The sequence below is a fragment of the Typopeltis vanoorti genome, chromosome 25, assembly GCF_054136105.1.
Source record: "Typopeltis vanoorti isolate ZY-2024b chromosome 25, IOZ_Tvanoo_1.0, whole genome shotgun sequence".
Classification (NCBI taxonomy): domain Eukaryota; kingdom Metazoa; phylum Arthropoda; class Arachnida; order Uropygi; family Thelyphonidae; genus Typopeltis; species Typopeltis vanoorti.
Genome location: NC_143573.1, coordinates 58,847,133 through 58,866,827, shown reverse-complemented (window position 1 = coordinate 58,866,827; position 19,695 = coordinate 58,847,133). Strand labels below are relative to the sequence as shown.

Below are 19,695 nucleotides of genomic sequence, written 5' to 3'. Positions count from 1 at the left end.
AAACGGACTCAAAATCCTTGCGTTTCAGGAACAACTCGATGGGGCTTTCCAGCGACGGCTCGATTCTGCTAGGACTGGAATTTTCTTCCTTCAGCTTTGCATAGAATCCAGCCTCATTTCTTTACGAACGCTCACTGCCCGACATCACAGACTTCATCCCCCCCCCCCTTTACGCAAAACTGCCCGCCAACATCCGAACCACCCAACAGGAAAACGATACAACAAGTGATCAAGAAAAAGCCCCCTTTTCCAGGCTCAACCCCCTTTTATACTCCTATTGAGCGCCCTCTATTTTAGCTCCTTTTTGCACACGAATCTTACTAATTTCACCTTTGGCTTATCCTTCAGTTTCTACGACACTGATATACTCGGATTCATGGAATACATGGCTACACAACTTTCCAAATAAGCTATACCTTCCAGCGTTACACTGTATGCGTGTAGCTTTAGGCCTTCCAGAAATTAATACTTAACAGCTTTATGATGACTCTCAATAGATTTTACATAGCTTAAATTTAATTCACATTATCCCTCTTTTTAAAGACATACAAAATGAAATCTTAAATTAATCACAATAGTTGAAATATAAGGTACTTAAATACGTAAATTTGTACATAAGTGAGGAAGTTTCACTTTTAATTACAACTGATGTGCAGGTATTTGTCTATGTTTGCCATTTTTATATGTTAGACCCTAAATGAATGATTTCTATCCAAGATTCCTTCATTTAGGATCTAACAAAGAACCCCTCTTTTTATAAAAAGTTTTTCTAATTCCTTTATAAAAAAACTATTTTTGCTTCTCCCTCAATCCTCAGGGGAATAAACCTTCCATTCTTTCTGTTCCTTAGTACATATCTCGTCTGATGAGACTGTATTGTTTCCTCATTACAGAACTGGGTTAGTTCAATCCCATCATATATATTCAGTGCTTCTTTATATCTTAAGCGTTCAGGAAAATATTCCTTTGACAGACTTTCCTCTTCTCTCTCGTTGCTCCGTCTTGTGTACAGGGTTGCTCTGGGATGTGTTTTCATCCTGTCCCCCTTACAGCTTCTGTTTTCTGTTGACTCCCCCCCCCTTTTCCCCAGATGTTTTCAAAGGAATCGCCTAGGCAGACCAACCTACTTGATCTGCATCTGTACAATTTTAGGCGATCTGAGTGGACTACTAGGGTTCTACCCTGACGTGTCATCTCCTTTATCTTGTATGTCACAGGGGATAGTTTTTCTATAATTTCAAAGGGCCCTGTGGTGCTCCTTCCAATTTTCCCCCTTTTTTCTTCCCAGAGTTCTGCTCCAATAGGACTAAGTTTCCTAGATTTAAGTCTTTGTGTTTCCTCAATTTATTTGCATAAGACCTGGCACGTTGGGAACATGCATTACTTGACTCGGCCACCAACTCATGTGCCATCCTGTTTTCCTTGATGAGGTTGTTCAAGTACTCATCGATGTCTGGTAATCCAGTGTGCTCGCCTTTGAATTTCTGAAATCATTTGGAAAAGGAGGGGCTCGAATCCGTAGAGCACAACAGCAGGGGCTTCCCTTGTTGCTATATGGAGAGCGGTCCTACAGGCGAAAAGGGTGTGCGCTAGATGAGAATCCCACTCCGAAACCTAGTTTGGAAAGAGTGAGCTTCAGAGTCCGATTCATCCTCTCACACATCCCATTTCCTTGGGGGTGATACGGGGTAGTAAACAGTTTCCTTATTCCCAATAATTTGCAGAGCTGACATTACTTCAGCCGTAAAGTTGGTACCCTGGTCTGACAAAAGAGTTTCGGGTGTTCCATATCTAAAGAAAATCAGCTTGAAGAGCTTGTTTGCCACGGTCTTTGCTGTTTGATTCTTCATGGCTGTGGCTTCGGGAAACCTTGCGAACATGTCGATCATGACGAGGATGTACCTGTTTCCCTTTGAGGTAGTGGGGAGGGGTCCCACAATGTCTATAGCTACAGCTTGAAATAGTCGTGAGGGGAGCGGGAATGGTTGTAGTGGTGCTTTACCAGAAATGACAGATTTCTGTTGACACACATGGCACGATGACACATAGTTCTCGATATCTTCTCTCATGTCCTTCCATAGGTATCTGTCTGTCACCCTCTTCCAGGTTCTGTGGATACCCTGATGTCCGGTCGGGCTAGTTCCACATCATGAAACGAGTACAAGACCCAAGGAATCATGACTTTAGGAACCAGGATTTTTTCCTTTCACCTCCCTGTGACGTCTTGTTTCGACAACAAAAGTCAGTCTTCATCCATGTGTATGGTATTGTTGAACACTTGGTTGTGTGAGAAGCTTTCTTCTTTTTTCAATCTTTCATGCACCCCCCCCACACACACACACATCGGGTCCGATTTCTGGGCTTCTATTATTTCAGACTTCCCCCAACTTTGAAGATGGAGGGGAAGTAGTTTCTTCTTTCTCTCGATCAATAGCACAGGGTTGATAATTTCCACATTAGTGCAGGAGTCCAGAGATCTAGACAGATAGTCAGCCACAATGTTGGATGTCCCAGGAATGTAATTAATTTCTACCCTGAATTCTTGCATCTCTAAGGCCCACCTCACAATTCTTTGATTCTTATCCTTCATTGATGAAATGAAGGATAAGGGTTTGTGGTCCGACCTAAGTATGATATGTTGGCCCAGTAATATATATCAGAACTTTCTGAGGCTATATATGAGTGCCAGAGCCTCCTTCTCGATGACGGAATAGTTTCTCTCAGAGGGGGATAATAGCCTTCTGCTTATGAAAGCAATTGGTCTGAAGTGATCTCCTTCTGCTTGTTCCAGTACTGCCGCAATGGTGTCCTTAGAAGCATCAGTTGCTAGGAAAAAGGTTTGGCTGAGCTTAGGGTACGAGAGTACTGGTGATCTAGTCAGAGCATGATAGGCCTCATGCTGCTCCCTCCCCCAGACAAAATTTTACGATAGGGTTCATTAACTTGGAGCATTCAGGGATAAATTTTCTGTAAAAGTTCACCATACCCATATACCTCCTGACTTGTCGCACTGTGGAAGGGGAGCTGTGCTTCCAGTATGACATTAACATTACCCTTGGAGGGTTTTATCCCCTCTTCGTTGACCACATGTCCCAGGTATTCCACTGACTCTAGGAAGAATTCACACTTGGAACACTTCAAAGATAGGCGTGCCCTGTTAAGCTTGTCCAGAACCTTAAGTAGGAATTCTTTATGTTCTTTCAGGGTGGATGAGTAAACCAATAGGTCGTCCTGGAAACACAGTACTCCTTTACCCAGGACGTCACCTAATACGGTGTTCATGAGGCTCTGGAAACTCATGGCTGAGTTTCTTGCCCCAGTGGGCAAGGAACTCAGCCATAAGTCAGCACAGTTGGTATTTTTGCCACTTTATGGTAAAAGCAAAATACTGGCTGTCTTCCTTCCTGAGGGGAATTTGAAAGTAGCCAGAGTTCAGATCCAATTTTGAAAACACCCTTGTCCCCCCCAATTAGTAACTCTTCTATCATGCATACAGGGAAGTCAATTGGTTTAGTGACTTTATTGACCTCCCTTAGGTCTAAAACGAATCTTAGGTCTCCGTTTGACTTTTCAACCAGAATAAAAGGGCTGTTCCAACGGGAGTTTGACCTCTCGATGTTTCCGCCTTTTCATACTCCATTAATAATTTCTCCAATTTGTCTAGGTGTTTCAAAGGTGTCTGGTACTGCTTAACATATATTGGTGTCTCTGAAGTGATTTTGTACCGTATGCTTAACCACGTTTGTGCTGGGTAAGGAGGTGATTCACTCAGTGAACACCTGGGGATATCTCTTATACGCTAGTTGAAAAAACTCTTGGAGCTCCTCCTTAACGGGATCGGAGTCATGCAATTTCAGAGCATTGTGCACAAGTCTCTCTCTCCACCCATCTTGATCTTCCTTTCCCCCCCATTATCCTCCCCCAACCGATCTAGTTACATTTATTTTGCTTACATTGTCGGGAGCGAGTTTAGTTTCAAAAGTTTTCCCACAGAGTGACAGTGATTGGTTCACAAAGTTACACACAAATTGGTTTCTTCTCAAAGTCAAATCCCAGCACAATTTGATGGCCCGGGCCCAAGATCTCAGGGAGAACTATCAGTCCGTGCATAATGGTTATGGGGAAACAAGGCATGGAAATGTTTACATTAATTTTTGTGGTGGAACAAAGTTCAACTCTGGCAATTCCCATGATTTTGTGGGGTTGTTGAAGTTCAACCAAGCTATCACTACTCAGGGTGCCTAGTTTTTTGAAAAGTGAATGAGGGATGACCAAAATATGTGCTCCAGTGTCTAAGAGGAAATGGCAAGGGATATTCTCTATAAATGGTTCATATCTCAGGGTTCTTCTTAGGATGGGTTGCAAGCAAAGAATTTTTCTCGCTTTCCCTATCAGCCTTCCACGTATGAGCATGAGGAGTTGTATGTCGCTCCATCAGCCTATTCCTCTGAGCTCCTCGACATGTTTAAAGAATGTGTGCACACAATCATATTCCTCTCCAGAGAATTGTGGGAATACATGTAGGGGATCAATCATTCCAAAAAACTCTCAGTCATCTAACTCTGAACTTGTTGGTTGAGGCATACCTACGTTCATCTTACAAACTTACTAGCTTCCCTTTTTCACACTCTCTGATATTCCAACAAATACCTGACTGTCTGTTACGAATCCAAGACCAACTTATGGTGATTATTCCCTATTAACCTTAATTTTAGGAGCCGTAATCACATCCTGTCGTCTGCGCCATTGTTAAAAAGTTGTTTCTTATTATTATATCTATGTTCTATATTTATTTATCTCTTCATACTTAATTTTAATCTTAATTTTATATCTAGGATTGTTTCCTCTTCGGATACTGGCAAATTTATATTTTTGCTGCGCCAGCTAGTATCCTATAGTAGAAAAGATCCTTACTCAGGGAGACAATACTAGATTCTTAACTTTCTTACCCAATATCTTACTTAACTGCCCTATAGATCTAGATTATTGCAGTCGTGACCTAAATCTATATTTATATTCACTCACTAAATCCTTCCTGCCAAAATCAGGTTCTATTTTTATAAGTGGTAATTTGGAATCGTAATCAGGCATGACTCAAGTTCAGGAAAATATGACATGTTTATTGGAATATCTAAAACACAATACAAACTTCATACACTGAATTATGTTTAATACTAAATAAACTCGAACTAAGAGATTAATGCATTTGAACTAATTAAAACTTATAAGGCATGCTAAACACTGTAATTATGCATTGGGATACAAATCAAATGATAATAAGTTAAGCTAAATTCCTTCTAGCAGTATTACTCATAAGAACAAACTATCAACCATTCTAATGTTACCGGGACTCTAAATTCTACCTTTCATATCACATGAAGTTAATTCTATCACATACAAGTTACAAAATCCTCTCCTAAACAAGTCTTTTTACTCACAAATGAGGTTAACTTTCTAAATAGTGACTGTCCACAGAGTTCCTTATTATAAAGTTCTTAATTTCATAATTGTAAACAATCTTGTTTCTTCTAATGAACATTCACACAAAATTAGAACAATAGCACCTTACCGACCTTTTTTCTCCTCGTTGTTCTGCACCACGTGTTTGTCTGGATATTTCTCATCTATTTTGGCTGTCTATACGCCAACGTAGGGGTTACACTATCTTCATTCTTACTGCCGGAAATGGACTCAAAATCCTTGCGTTTCAGGAACAACTCGATGGGGCTTTCCAGCTAGGACTGGAATTTTCTTCCTTCAGATTTGCATAGAATCCAGCTTCATTTCTTTACGAATGCTTGCTGCCTGACATCACAGCATTCATCCCTCCCTTACGCGAAACTACCCGCCAACTTCCGAACCACCCAACAGGAAAACGATATTACAAGTGATCAAGAAAAAGCCCCCTTGTTTCAGGCTCAACCCCTCTTTAATACTCCTATCGAGTGCCCCTTTTTGCACAAGAATCTTACTAATTTCACCCTTTGGCTTATCCTTCGTTTCTACGACGTTGATATACTCAGATTCATGGAATACATGGCTACGTAACTTTCCAAATAAGCTATACCTGCCAGCGTTACACTGTATGCGTGTAGCTTTAGGCCTTCCAGAAATTAATACTTAACAGCTTTATGATGACTCTCAATAGATTTTACATAGCTTAAATTTAATTCACATTATCCCTCTTTTTAAAGACATACAAAATGAAATCTTAAATTAATCACAATAGTTGAAATATAAGGTACTTAAATACGTAAATTTGTACATAAGTGAGGAAGTTTCACTTTTAATTACAACTGATGTGCAGGTATTTGTCTATGTTTGCCATTTTTATATGTTAGACCCTAAATGAATGATTTCTATCCAAGATTCCTTCATTTAGGATCTAACACTTGATATACTACCCCATTGACACCATATAACTGTAGCGTATTGAATAGCTTCTCTCTTGGCACCTTGTCATATACCTTTTCGAGATCGATAAAACTTAAATACAGATCTTTGTTATATTCCCATGCTTTCTCAACTATTTGTCGTAAAGTGAAGATCTGATCCTGACAGCCTCTATTTGGCCTGAATCCAGCTTGTTCTTCACCAAGAACCACAATTCTTCTCAACTGTTTCTCAAGTATACTTGAGAAACGGTTGAGAAGAATTGTGGTTCTTCAGTAGGGAAATCCCTCTGTAATTCTCATATTCAGTTTTATTTCCCTTTTTATATATGGGTACTATTAGAGCTCTACTCCAATGATCAGGAATTCGTCCCTCTGTCCAGGCTCTCTGAACTATGAAGTGCAGCCACTGTAAGTCTTTTATATACCACCATACTTCAGCATTTCAGGTCGAATATCATCTATTCCTGCTGCCTTTCCATATTTCAAGCCTTTGATGGCTTAAACCAATATAGAAAATGATGGTACAACATGACAAAATTTCATGCCGGGTGACGCTCCAGCCAGCATGAAATTTTGTCATGTTGTACCATCATTTTCTATATTGGTTTAAGCCAATAAGAATACAATTTGGGTTGGCTAAATCCCAAATTGCCAGCCCATCATCGTTTGTTCAGTATCCAGGTAGATACCCAACAGGGTGCACCACTAGAAGATGAGGATTGGACATTAGGTCAGAAGCCCTGGTCGGTTCTCTGCATTCCTTTAAAGGCGATATGAAGGTCTCCTCTCGGTTATACAACTTTGACCCTTAAGCACCCCGTGTGTGTGTGTGTGTGTGTGTGTGTGTGTGTGTGTGTGTGTGTGTGTGTGTGTGTGTGTGTGTGTGAATAAATACATATCATGCTGGTTGGCTCTAATAATTTCTTATGATTTCAATGCAGTACGATATTGTTTAGAGTTTAATTTTTGAAATGTATTCATTTTAAAAAATTATGGAAACAGCTACCATGTTATAGTAAATCTTAGATTCAATATAAACCAAAATACCCTTTGTAGTATGCTAAAGTCATACTAATTAGTCTGACTTTACGTGATATGATAGAGGTCTATAAACTTCTGAATCGATGTTATAGGATATTATCTAATGAATTTTTTCATTATATGGATGGTAGGAAGAGAACACAAGGGCATCCATAGAAGTTAAGTTTGTTCATGGTTAAAAAAGGGGTAAGAGAGATTTTTCTCTCAGAGCAGTGGGTGAGTAGAAGAGTTTGCCTGTTGAAGTAGTGAATGCATTTAGTATGAATGAGTTTAAGGTGGAGGTATGACAGCTGGTTTGGTTGATGTATAGCTTCCCTCGATGAGTCTTTGGCTTTCCGGAGGTCTGAGATGATGATGATAATAATATGGCTAAGTAGTTCAATTTTCAAATGATAGTAATAATTCAACCTTGGATGAAATATGTTATTTGAAATATCCATTAAATTTATGGATGAAGAGTTGAGGTGCATGAGAATGAGGTTTCATAATGTGTATAAGAATTCGACAATAAGGACAGATGGAATACCAGTACATATGCTAAAGGCATGTTCAGAATTGGCAAGGCCTTTGACATGTTTGTATAACATGAATCTCTGCTCAGGAAAGATACCACAGGAATGGAAAGAATGTATGATAGTTCTATTGTACAAGGATCATGCAAAAACCCGTGTGTCTAACTACTGAGTTAACAGTATCTCTGGTGTGATGGTGAAGATTTCAGAGAAGTTGGTAAGAACTCGCATAGAGAAATACAGACAAGCTATACTGTGCAAGGAACAGCATGGGTTTAGTAAAGAGAGGTCGTGTTTTAGCAGTATTTAGGTCATATTTTATAACAATGTTATGGATAATTTGGATAAAGGGAATGCATTACACATATGCTAAAGGCTTATATTCCATCCATCCTTTTGCTGAATTCTTACTCAGGTTATGCAACAGCTCTTCAACCTCATTCTTGTGTACCTCTAACTCTTCATCCAATGTAGTAGCACTGTGCACCATATACACCTGGTTGATTACATCTTAGCAAAGTGAGCACTCATTAACTGAACAATGCCACTTTCTTCTGACACTACAATACCATCTGCATTCAGTAAAGTTATTCTTTCGCATTCATTCTTTCTTTTACTTACAGCATAATAAAATTCTTTTGGATTGCCATTAGCCTGCATAGCCAATTTCTTTTCATATTCCAATTTAGCTTTCTGCACACTATTTGTTACTTTTCTGACCAGCACTTTATATATTTCATAACTCCTCTTACTCTTATTCTCAAGATGTTCCTTCCATATGGGCTTATTCTCATTGACCTCTTGCTTAATAAGGTTGCACATCTATTTCACTCCCACCTAGCGATGCATTTAGATACTGCTTCATTTAAATACTTTTTCTAAGATTCCATGCATTGCTGATATCTTTCCCATTCAGTAACTGATATGACTATTTTACCATCAGTTGGTGACAGCGATCATGCTGTAATTTCCTGGGAAGTAACTAGTTATATAGATGTTCTAATTTGAACAGGTTACATGCTGAACTGCAAAGCTGGAAATTATGACAAAGTTAGGAGAACACTATCTTTGGTTCTATGTATTAGTCATAGCCTCAGACCCCTTCAGACTCTAAGAACAAATCAAACTCTTTGACCTCAAGTTCCATCTTTCATATGCTGCTTGAGAAAGTTGTCTTGCAAGAACTCAAATTCTGCTTCATTCTTATCATGAGATTTCTCTTCTACCCAATCAATGTTTGGATAATTAAAGTCACCCATAATGATCACTCACTTAGTACCCATCAGGTTAATTTGGCAATGCATTTCATCATCCTCTGCAACTGAACCACCATATCTGTAGCAACCCTACCATATATTTCATTCTGTTAGCCTCCACACTAGATAGCCTCAAATTCACTGCTACATGCTACATTATTACCATTATTGCTTTCTTGCATTTCTACCCTAACCGGATTCAAGTTGTCTGACATCATCATTAGTAGTATCCCCCCCCCTCCTCTTCTGTCATTCCTAAAAATACTATACCCTTTACTCGATCCCAGTTACATCTGATTCTGATAGCCAGGTTTTACTAAGTTGACAATCTTAGACCACAGTTTATTCAATAAAGCAGCAAACTCAATCCTTTTGTTCCTGATGCTCCTGGCATTTGTGTAGAGACATAAAAAATTACCACCTGGCCTTTTCTTATACTTAGATATGCAGTCTGCTTGGCCTTGTTGTACAACTTGCCCTTTTGCCTAAGACACTCAAAAGGTCTTAACCCAAAGCATAGCTTTCCACCATCTTCTCCAGATGGATAACCATGTTCAGTAACATTTTGTATCTTTATCACGTTTGCACACCATAACTGAACACATTTCCCTGACTCACTGCATTAAGTCTCACCCCAATAAGTAATTTTTCCAGCCTCCTGATGCCAGATCTATTCAAGTGCAGGCCATCTCTCTTATACCAGTCTTTTCTGCCATCAAATACACTCCACACATCTAAAAACTTGTATCTCTTTCTTCTAAACAGCCTGCACATTGAATCATTTGCTATCATAGTCCTCCTTTTTAATTTAGTATTGCCATATCTTGGTAGCAAACTTACCATTTTGACTCTCAATTTTCTTTTTCACTTCTTCTAACAGACTTTTCATATCCTCTTTCACACGATATTTGTCGTTACTTAAAATCATTAATTTCAAGAACTACCAGCTCTTTTACTTTTCTTTTCTGTTTTTCTATTACATTTATCATATTTTTAATTTTTGCCTCCAGAAGCTAGAAGTAGTGACTCCATTGACAAGTTCAAATTTTATGATTTAATGGCCATACTGTATTAGTATTATTATTTTTTTTTCTTGTATTTTAATTGATGTCTTGTTATTTTTACCAAGTTCACTGTTTTCCTGCCCCTTCTTGTTCTGATCATGTTTCTTATCCTCTATTATATATATATTTATTGTACATCCTAAATCCTAAATTTTATTAATTCCTCTTTGTTCTCATTGAAATGGTCTGATTAAAATGAAAATTGAAAAGTAAGCTTGACAAATATTTGCAAGTATTCCATATTTTGAATAACAAGATCATCCACCAATCCAGAATTCAGAACTAAACTGTAGACAGACTAATGAAAGCTAATTTAACAGGTGTTTATGCATGTTGTGCAGTGAACCTGAGGGGGGGGGGGGATAAAAAAGCATTAAATAGTAGGCATTTTAAGAATTTTGGATTTTTTATCAATTCCATACAAAAGAAACAGAATAACTTATAGGACATCAGTCCTGTCTCTAAATGATTGCAGACAGTGAACTATAGTTTTGTTTACTTAATATTGGCATTTAAATAGTCTAATGTGACTCAACAAATTTTAAGTGATCGTAAATACCAAACTTCATTAAATGCCACCAGACCTGGGAGAAATTATCATTTTGAATTGTTTTGCAAATAAAAAGAATTACAGAAAAAGAAAAATTTAATCAAACAAATAGAACTTAACACTGGTTGAACAAAAATTAGTACTCTGATACATCCATATAACCAAATACCCTTAGGCTCTGACATTAAAATGTTGGCATATAATACATTTTAAAGTTTCAGAGATGAATTTTTGGTTGTTGATATTTCCATTGTTTTTGAGCACTATGATGACAAATTTACTGTTTTCAGAGGTTCTTATTGTGATACTTGTATTTTATATATATATATAAAATTTTAACAACATATATATAACAACAAAAAGAATAAAAAAAATTTTGTTGGGGGTATCAAAAGTATATGAAACTTCAATTCCTTTTTGGCTTATGCTTTGTCGACATATATAATTTTCTCTTACCTAATTTTTGTCACTACAAATGGTCATATTGAAAGAACAACAAATTTTAATAACTATCCTAAATAAAGCCACCTTCATTGGCTAAGTGGATTTCTGCTCTTCAACCAATGGGCTGTGGGTTCAAATCCCATTTGTGGCATGGATATTCTGTTTAGTAGAGGCCTTAAATAGCTCAAAAAAGTTATAATTATTGCCTGGGTCTGAGGGCCTCAATGAACCTGGAGGATTTATCATGATAGACCCAAATTATCTACACCATATCTGTTCATATCTGTTCTTGAACTCATTGATAGACACAGCACTTACAACAAATTCTGGAAAACTAATTTACTCATTCTCCAAGCAAAAAATCTAGTCCTTGCACAATTGTGTTAGGACTAGATTTAATACAATAAATGCTATGATATTTCCTTTGCATATCAATCCTATAAAGTACTTTTAGTAATTTAAATGTTTCTATCATATCCCCCACCTTTTCTGCCCATCAATTAACTTTTATGACTACAGACTGTCAATCTATCACATATGGAGCAATCCACAGACCACTCTCCATCTTGGTCACTCACCTGTGGATCCTCTCCTCCACTTCCTCATCCCCAAGAAACTCAGGTGACCAAACCTGAGCAAAGTAATCCAGAAGTGGGCATATCAAGACCTTATATTCCTCTTTATAGAGGAATGATAATTTCCTTTTTACTCATTGGTGTGTTCTTCAATTACCTTAGCAATATGTCCTCTGAACTTTATCTCTACTAACCCTCCCCCAAATCCCTAGTTTCATAAATTTCCTGCAGTACATTTCCATCAGTATTGTACACAACTCAATCTTTCCATCCCAAAATGTATAACTTTACACTTTTCATGTTAAACTGGCACCTATTTTCTTTTTTTCATATTGTCAACCTATTTAAATCGACCTGCATGCTTTCTGTTACATCTTATTAACTGTTATGCTACAATTTTGCATTATCATCAGCAAACAGTTGAATATATCCCTTCAAATCATTCCATATATTATTTTATGTACAAATTAAACAGCAGTGGCTCAAGCACAGAGCCTTGCAGCACACTTCTAGTCACCTGCTTTTTCCTGGATTTTGCTCCTCCATTTGCACTCTGTTATCTGTCTATCAACCACCCTCATATCACCAGTTTAATATTCATTCCCATTTATTCCACTTCATGTAGCAAAGTTTCATGTGCTACCCTGTCAAATGTCTTTACAAAATCAAGTAGTATCATTGTATAGCCATTCCCTTGATCCAACTTAGCTCACTATATTATGGAAGGATAACTTCAATAAATGCAGATAGTAGAGAGGTAACAGAGGCAGATGAAACTATTCAGCTACTGAGTGACCATTTTGCAGGGGTATATCATCCAAGTGAAGATATTATGGCAGAGGCAACATTGACTGATGTGAGAACAGAGATCGATGAATTCAAGGTGCCAAGGATATTGCAGAATCTGAATGCAAATACAGCTGTGGGATTGGATGGGACATCAGCTCACATTTTAAGAGAATGTGCAGGGGAACTGGCAAAGCCTTTGACTAAGGCTGTTTAATTTAAGTCTCAGCTCTGGCAAATTCCCAAGAGAGTTGAAGGGGGGGAAATAATCTTTTTGCATAAAGGAGAATCTAAGTCCGTGGTAGCAAATTATGCACTAATCGTATTTCAGGAGTGATGATAAAAGTACTGGAAAAGTTGGTCAAAAAGAGAATTCAGGAATGAGTGGATAAGAATATGATACTCTATGATGGACAGATACCAAAAAGTAGCATATGGAGGAGCAGAATCCAGGAGAAGACAGTGACTAGCGATGTGCTGCAGGGCTTGGTGCTTGGACCACTGCTGTTTAATTTGTATGTAAATGATATAGGAAATAATTGAAGGAAGATATTCAGTTGTTTGCTGACGATACAAAGTTGAGTATGGTAATAGTTAATCAAGGTGATGTAGAGAGCTTGCAGGATGATTTAAATAAGCTGCCAGTATGGGCAAAACATAACGGATGTCAATTTATTATGGAAACGTGTCACGTTATGCATTTTGGGATACAGAGATTTCAAACTGTGCTCCACATTGTGAGGGAACTGTACTCCAAGAAATTGATGAAGCCAGGGATTTGGGGATAGTAGTAGATAAGAGTTGAAGTTCAGAAGGCATTTTGCTAAAGTAGCCAGGGTAATTCACAGGATTACTTGGTTACTGAAGAACACACTAACAAACAGAAATAAGGAAGTTATCATTCCTCTTTATGAAGCCTTGATATGACCACATCTGGATTATTGTGAGATTCGAACCCACAGCCTGCTGGTTGGAGAGCAGGTACACCAACTACTCATACCAGGATTCTGATATGATTGCATAATTAGGTTAATCAGCTGAAATACTATCTTGATTCAGTGCTACTTAATGATGGCTAATCTTTTCTTGGACATAATTCTTACAAAAAGGCAGAATCATTATACTCGTTTCTTTCTTGTGGGTCAATAGTTAACATCTCAAAATAAATATTCTGATAAATATTGCAGGATCCTGTGAGGAGCACCCATTTTTTTGGTGATTAATTTTTGTTTCTATGATTTATAATGATTTAGCTTTTCTCGGTGAAGCACCACCAAGAAAAACCAAGGTCACTCAGTCCACCAAGATCATGGCAGCAATCTTTTGGGATTGTTTGGGAATTCTCTTGATTGACTTCAAGGAAAGGAATACTACTGTGAATGCAGAATATTATGCTTCACTCCTGGACAACGCCATAAAGGAGAAGAGACAAGGAATGCTGAGTCATGGTGTTTGCCCGCTTCACGGCAATGCTCCAGTCCACATGGCTATTGTTGAAGTGAAGAGCTGTGGCTTCCAGGAGATTGAACACCCACCTTACAGTCCAGATCTAGCACCCAGTGACTACTACTACCTCTTCTCAAAACTAAAGAAAGACTTTCGAGGAAGAAAATTTGCAGTGACAATGAGATGAAAGATGCAGTTTTAGGCCATTTTGCAGACAAAAGTAAAGACTATTTTTTAAGGGCATAGAAATGTGAGGTGGGTAGGATCCAGAGTGGATGACCAAAATGGTTGTAGGTCTATGGGATGGTTCTTTTGGGGAAACGTTGAAGATCTGTGGTTTACAGAAATTTGTTGATAGGCAGAAAAGGGGAGTATAAAAGACATATATAAGTTACTTAAAGAATTTTATAGAAATGACTTAGAAGAAATTTTCAGCTAGCATGGAAAGAAGTAGCGATCATCTCTGGAAAATAAGTTAAGAGTACTATAGCAAGGGCTTGATGTCTAGGTTATTTTGCTTTGGGAGTGGCAAACAAGTGGAATGGGTTGCCAGAGTTGTTTGTGAATGCTTATCACTGATGGGTGACAAGTTCATCTATGACAGGTATTGTGCAAACGATGATTAGTACTTGGTGAAATATTAGTAGAGCTCCTGCAAAGAGTATGCATTCCATGGAGGTGCTCATATAATAATAACCACTCTAAAAATTTCTCAAATATTTTGGCATATTCCTTTTATATATACACACTTTCTAAAATTTAAAGTTGCGTTTTAAAATACAGTAATTGCCATTTATCCAACTCTGACAATTTGTGTATTTCACAAAATGCAACCTAAGGAATCATGTGCATCTGATTTTGAAAGGGTGAATACCATGTTTCCAGAAAAGGAAAATCTTTCATCCGTGGAACAAGTAAAACATTTCAGCTATTTAGGCACGATTTTTACTGAAGATGGTAAATTAAATATAGAAATAGACAACAGAATCAGCAACGCTGGTATGGTGGGAAGTCAACTGAATAAATTCATATGGAATAAGAGAGAAACGCTAAATTAGCTGTATACAAGACAGTGTTCAAACCAGTTTTAACTTATGGATCTGAGAGCTGGGTCAGAAGTAAAACACCTGACCAAAGACTAGAGACCACAGATATGAGAGTCCTGAGAAAGATTATAGGCATGAACAGATGGCATTAATGGCAATATCATATTAAAAACGAGGATATTAGGAAAGAACTTGACATTGTCAGCATCTAGGAATGCGTTAGCAGAGCTAATCTCAGGTGGTATGGTCACTTAAACAGAATGGGCGAGGAAAGATTAGCAAAACAAGTGTTCTCTGCCAGGTTGGCAGCAAAACGACCCAGAGGAAGACCAAGATATAGGTGGATTGATACGGTACAAAGTGCCTTAGACGCTAGAAATATAAGATCTGATAATGTTGGAGTCTTGAACAAGTAACAGACTGATTTGGAGGAAAATTGTAGATAGGAAATTAATAATGATGTAATTTTTTTTCATGTAGTACTATCATATCCTGTACACCCCTTGAGGGTACATGGCAGGAATTTGATGATGAGTCTTTCTAAGGTTCCTCATCCAAACCTGCGTGCTGCAATTTTCTTCAAGACCAAATGTACTGTAGACAAGCAAGCACTAAGAGACTAATTAGAAATGATTTTTTTCAAAAAAGTATTCTTATAATTGGTTAGTGAGGGTTGCTCTTTAGCCTCACTAACAAAACTAGCCTAAAAATAACTCTTCATTATGCAGAATGAATCTTCTTTCTAGCATTTTTATCTCACAAGTGCAGGGTCCACTGTTAGATACTGTGACTTTACGTTTTTAGATTATTTTATTTTATTTTACATTTATAGATGTGTGTTTATGGGGCCACTTTGCCTGTTCTGCAGGACGAAAAACCCAAGTTTCCAGGTGGAAAAAAACCCTTACCTCCATTATGCAAAATGCATATGCTTGCCAAATGCTTAGTGTAATGCATTTTGTTAGCTGCATAATAACAATAACCACTCGAGAAATTTCTCAAATATTTTGGCATATTCCTTTCTATATACTCGTAGACAGGCTTATACGTTGGTTATGCATTACTAAATCACTTAAGAAATTGACAACGTAGATACGAATATAAATTAAATTACACTGTTACAAACCACACAGAAAATTGGCATCCCTTATCTGCTCCACTAAAGACCAACCACTTCCCCTAGACCTACCTGGTGTATACCAGGTCCCTTGCAGGCTGTAAACTGTCTTACTTTGGCCAAACAGGCAGGACAGTGAATATCAGAATTTCGGAACACAAGGACTACATCCGTTTTCACGAGTACAGCCATTCTGGTCTTGCAGACCATGCTCTGGATACACACCACAGAATACGGTGGAAGAACGCTACAGTAATACACTGTAGCAAATACAAATTCGAAAGACTATTTATGGACTCAGCCTCAGCCCTAAGAAACTCTCCAAACCTCGACAAATTTGGTGGTATGAGACTGCCCCAAATTTGGGAGGCTTACATCAGCATACCTTCAGCCCAACGGCCAAGAACACCTACTTAGCCCGCTAAGGGGCACTATCAGGACTTTTACAATAGCTTTGTCACTTCATTCTCAGTTACTGTGTTGTAGTGCCTACGTGCACGTGACATTGCCGAAATATCGGAAATATTTATTAAAGTGTAATTTAATTTATATTCGTATCTACATTGTCAATTCCTTATGTGATTTAGTAATCCTTTCTATATATGTTTAAAATTTGAGGTTGTGTGTTAAAATATAGTAATCAAACCATTTATTATTATCCAACCTTCAAAACAATGATCCTTCCTTTAATCAACTCGCATGTCAACGAAGTTATGGTAGAGCATTATATAATTGTACTTCACTTAACTGAAGTGGTAGAATTAATTCTTTACAAAAATAGTTAGCCTTGATTCCTTAAAAAAAAAAAAAAGCAAAAAAACATGTATATAAAAATTTTAAAGTTTAATGCTATATGAAAAATCCAATTAATTCCCAAAGAGTGAATGTTCATAGTTCTATTATATTATTTTCCTTTTAGCAACTTGTTTGTGAACATGAAATCCGCAACATTCATTGTGCATGCCAGGATGCTGATGACCTTAACCATTTTGCCTATATTACAAAAGAGCATCAAACTCATAATCACTTTTGTCATGTTTTCTGTGCCCAGACTATGGTAAGTTGATTTTCTGGAGAGAAAAAGAAAAATTGCATAAATGAACTATTAGAATTTATTGTTAGTAAACTTTTATTATTATTATTATTATAAAGACTAGCCTTGTGGACTCAAAGAGCTATACAAGCTTGTCCAGAGCATGCTTTTATAAACACCCAGGGACTCAAACCAGCGACCTGTCAGAGAGTGAGCATGCTATCTGTTAGGCTAATCAGGTCAGCAAGATATTATGATATATTGGAAATGTGTGAAATTCTGAAAGTTTTTTTGTTTTTTTTTACATTGTTAGTCATGAACTAATTCATGGTACAGTATTCATAAAAAAATTAATTTCAAAAATAATAATACTTTTAAACATTCAGCAATAATTATGTGATGGCCAGAGTTTGGCTGTATTATCACAGCTTTGCTCTTGGTAAAGTGCTGTTTAGCAAACAGCGCTTTACCAAGAGTAAGCCTTTTAAAATAAAATGTTAGCATCAAGATAACTAACTTGATTTAGGATTTTATGAAATCCTTTTATTCCAAAAGGAATAAGCTGGGTTCCTTTAACTGAAGACAGGCAAACAGCTAGTCTCCAGCCTTCAAGCTTTCAATGAGAATGACTTCAAGCTATTGACAAACCAAGGCTTTTCTGAGAGAATGGCAGACAGCTGCTGCCATCTTGAGGTTCTGAACCTTAACATATTTGTATTATTACAGATAGTAATACATGTGAGGTTCAGGATAGTTCTACAATCAAATTTTTCAGATGCAAGGTTAAAATCAAAGTTTCTAGAAGAGGAAAAAAACCCTACTTGCCCATTTTCAAAGATCAACTAGGTCAGAAAATAGCTAAAGAAAGGCTTAGATAAGGCTCATCTAGTTGGCAACTAGATTAAAACCTCTAATGGTCTTTGTTTTGGCAGCCTACACACTATTGAAGCAGACATTCATTTCTACAGGACTTCATAGGCACAAAAAATATTAAATTTCATACAAAAAAAAGATTTATTTCCATAGGAAAGTCTGCAACTAAGGTGCCCACAAAGTGAAGATATCGCTTTTGTTAAGATTATATGCATAAGGTGAAAATGCTACATTGTAACTGATAAATGATTCTGTGACTTCAACATTTTTATTGAATTTTTTAATTTTAGATTCAGGATTTTTTTTTTTAATCATTTTTTTTTTTATTCAGTGCAGTACAAAATACAAGGATTAAAAAGTATATTAGTGTAATGAAATAAAAGCATAATATTTATTTCTCAGGACCAAAAAAAAAATAGACTGACAGATTTTTCTTTTCAGGATCTTGCTACAGAAATCATTCTTACCCTTGGTCAGGCATTTGAAGTAGCTTATCAGTTGGCATTAAGAGAAAAGGCTGACATCTCCAGTCACAAGAGTACTGTAAATATAGATAGTGACTGTAGACCTACTGGAAAAGGTGCTTTGGCTAATAACAGGCAGCTAGTCCACACATCTCCTGAGAGTGTAAGTGGAATTTCTAGTATGTTGTCCACAGAAAAAACTAAGTTATGACAGATGGTATACAGACTACTTTATTAAATAACTAGTGTCACTGAACTTTTAGTACAAAGAATGCACTGGTGAATCACGACTTTGCAATACAGTAGTTGATGTTGAGTTTTTGCCCAGTGTGCAACTGTTAAAATGAATATAAAGAATGATAATAGTTTTGTTGGTATTTCAATAGTGAATGATAAGATGGTGCACATCACAGTAAGAACTAAATGAGAGAGTAAAAGATTCCTGTATCATAGGCAACCCGCATTTTTATTTGTGATGTTAAATCTTGAGCTGTCTTCCTGAAGAATTGTTTGCATAGGAGAAATGTTTTTAGAGTTGTTAGGAGAGATATCATCGATGATGACTGAAAGGGGTTTATTTAACTTCATCTGTTGCACTTGAAATGTGAAACTTCATTTTCTAGTGATCATAACATGCAAATTTTGTACAAATCATTAAAGGTTCTAAAGAATCTGGAAAATACTGGACTTCATTTTAGTCATCAACCTTGTTAATTCCTTATGTTATTTAAGATTCTCCTAGTGTTTGGTACTTGTTAATAATGAAATCTTGTACTTACATTGATTACTCATGTTAAAATAAAGGTTGTTTGCTGAGACTTTTTGAAAAAAAATGAAAGAGTAAATTAAAGTAAAGGTGTATAATTCCATTTAGCTGGCATTGTGCATTTTTCAGAATGAAAAAAGTATTCCATTTGTGCATAGATTTTCACAAATACTTAAACTATAAAATACCAGATAGTTTTTCAGTAATGCTAATATCTTGGGGAAAGATCTGAATCATTTTCTTTTTTTCTTTTTTTTTCCAGAAAAAGATTGAGATGATAAAAAAAAAAAGAAACATTTTTAATATTCTAAACAAGGACATTACTTT

General features: G+C 37.0%; 1 protein-coding gene across 1 annotated transcript in view; it reads left to right on the top strand.

The window, feature by feature from the left end:
• LOC150092771 (uncharacterized) overlaps window positions 1-19,420 on the top strand; it is a 427,707-nt gene extending 408,287 nt beyond the window's left edge. Inside the window, exons 20-21 of the mRNA XM_090414274.1 lie at window positions 17,152-17,289; window positions 18,580-19,420. Coding sequence (XP_090270400.1) covers window positions 17,152-17,289; window positions 18,580-18,813 — 372 coding nt within the window. The 3' untranslated portion in view covers window positions 18,814-19,420. The remainder of the gene's footprint in view (window positions 1-17,151; window positions 17,290-18,579) is intronic.
• Window positions 19,421-19,695: the final 275 nt, after the last annotated feature.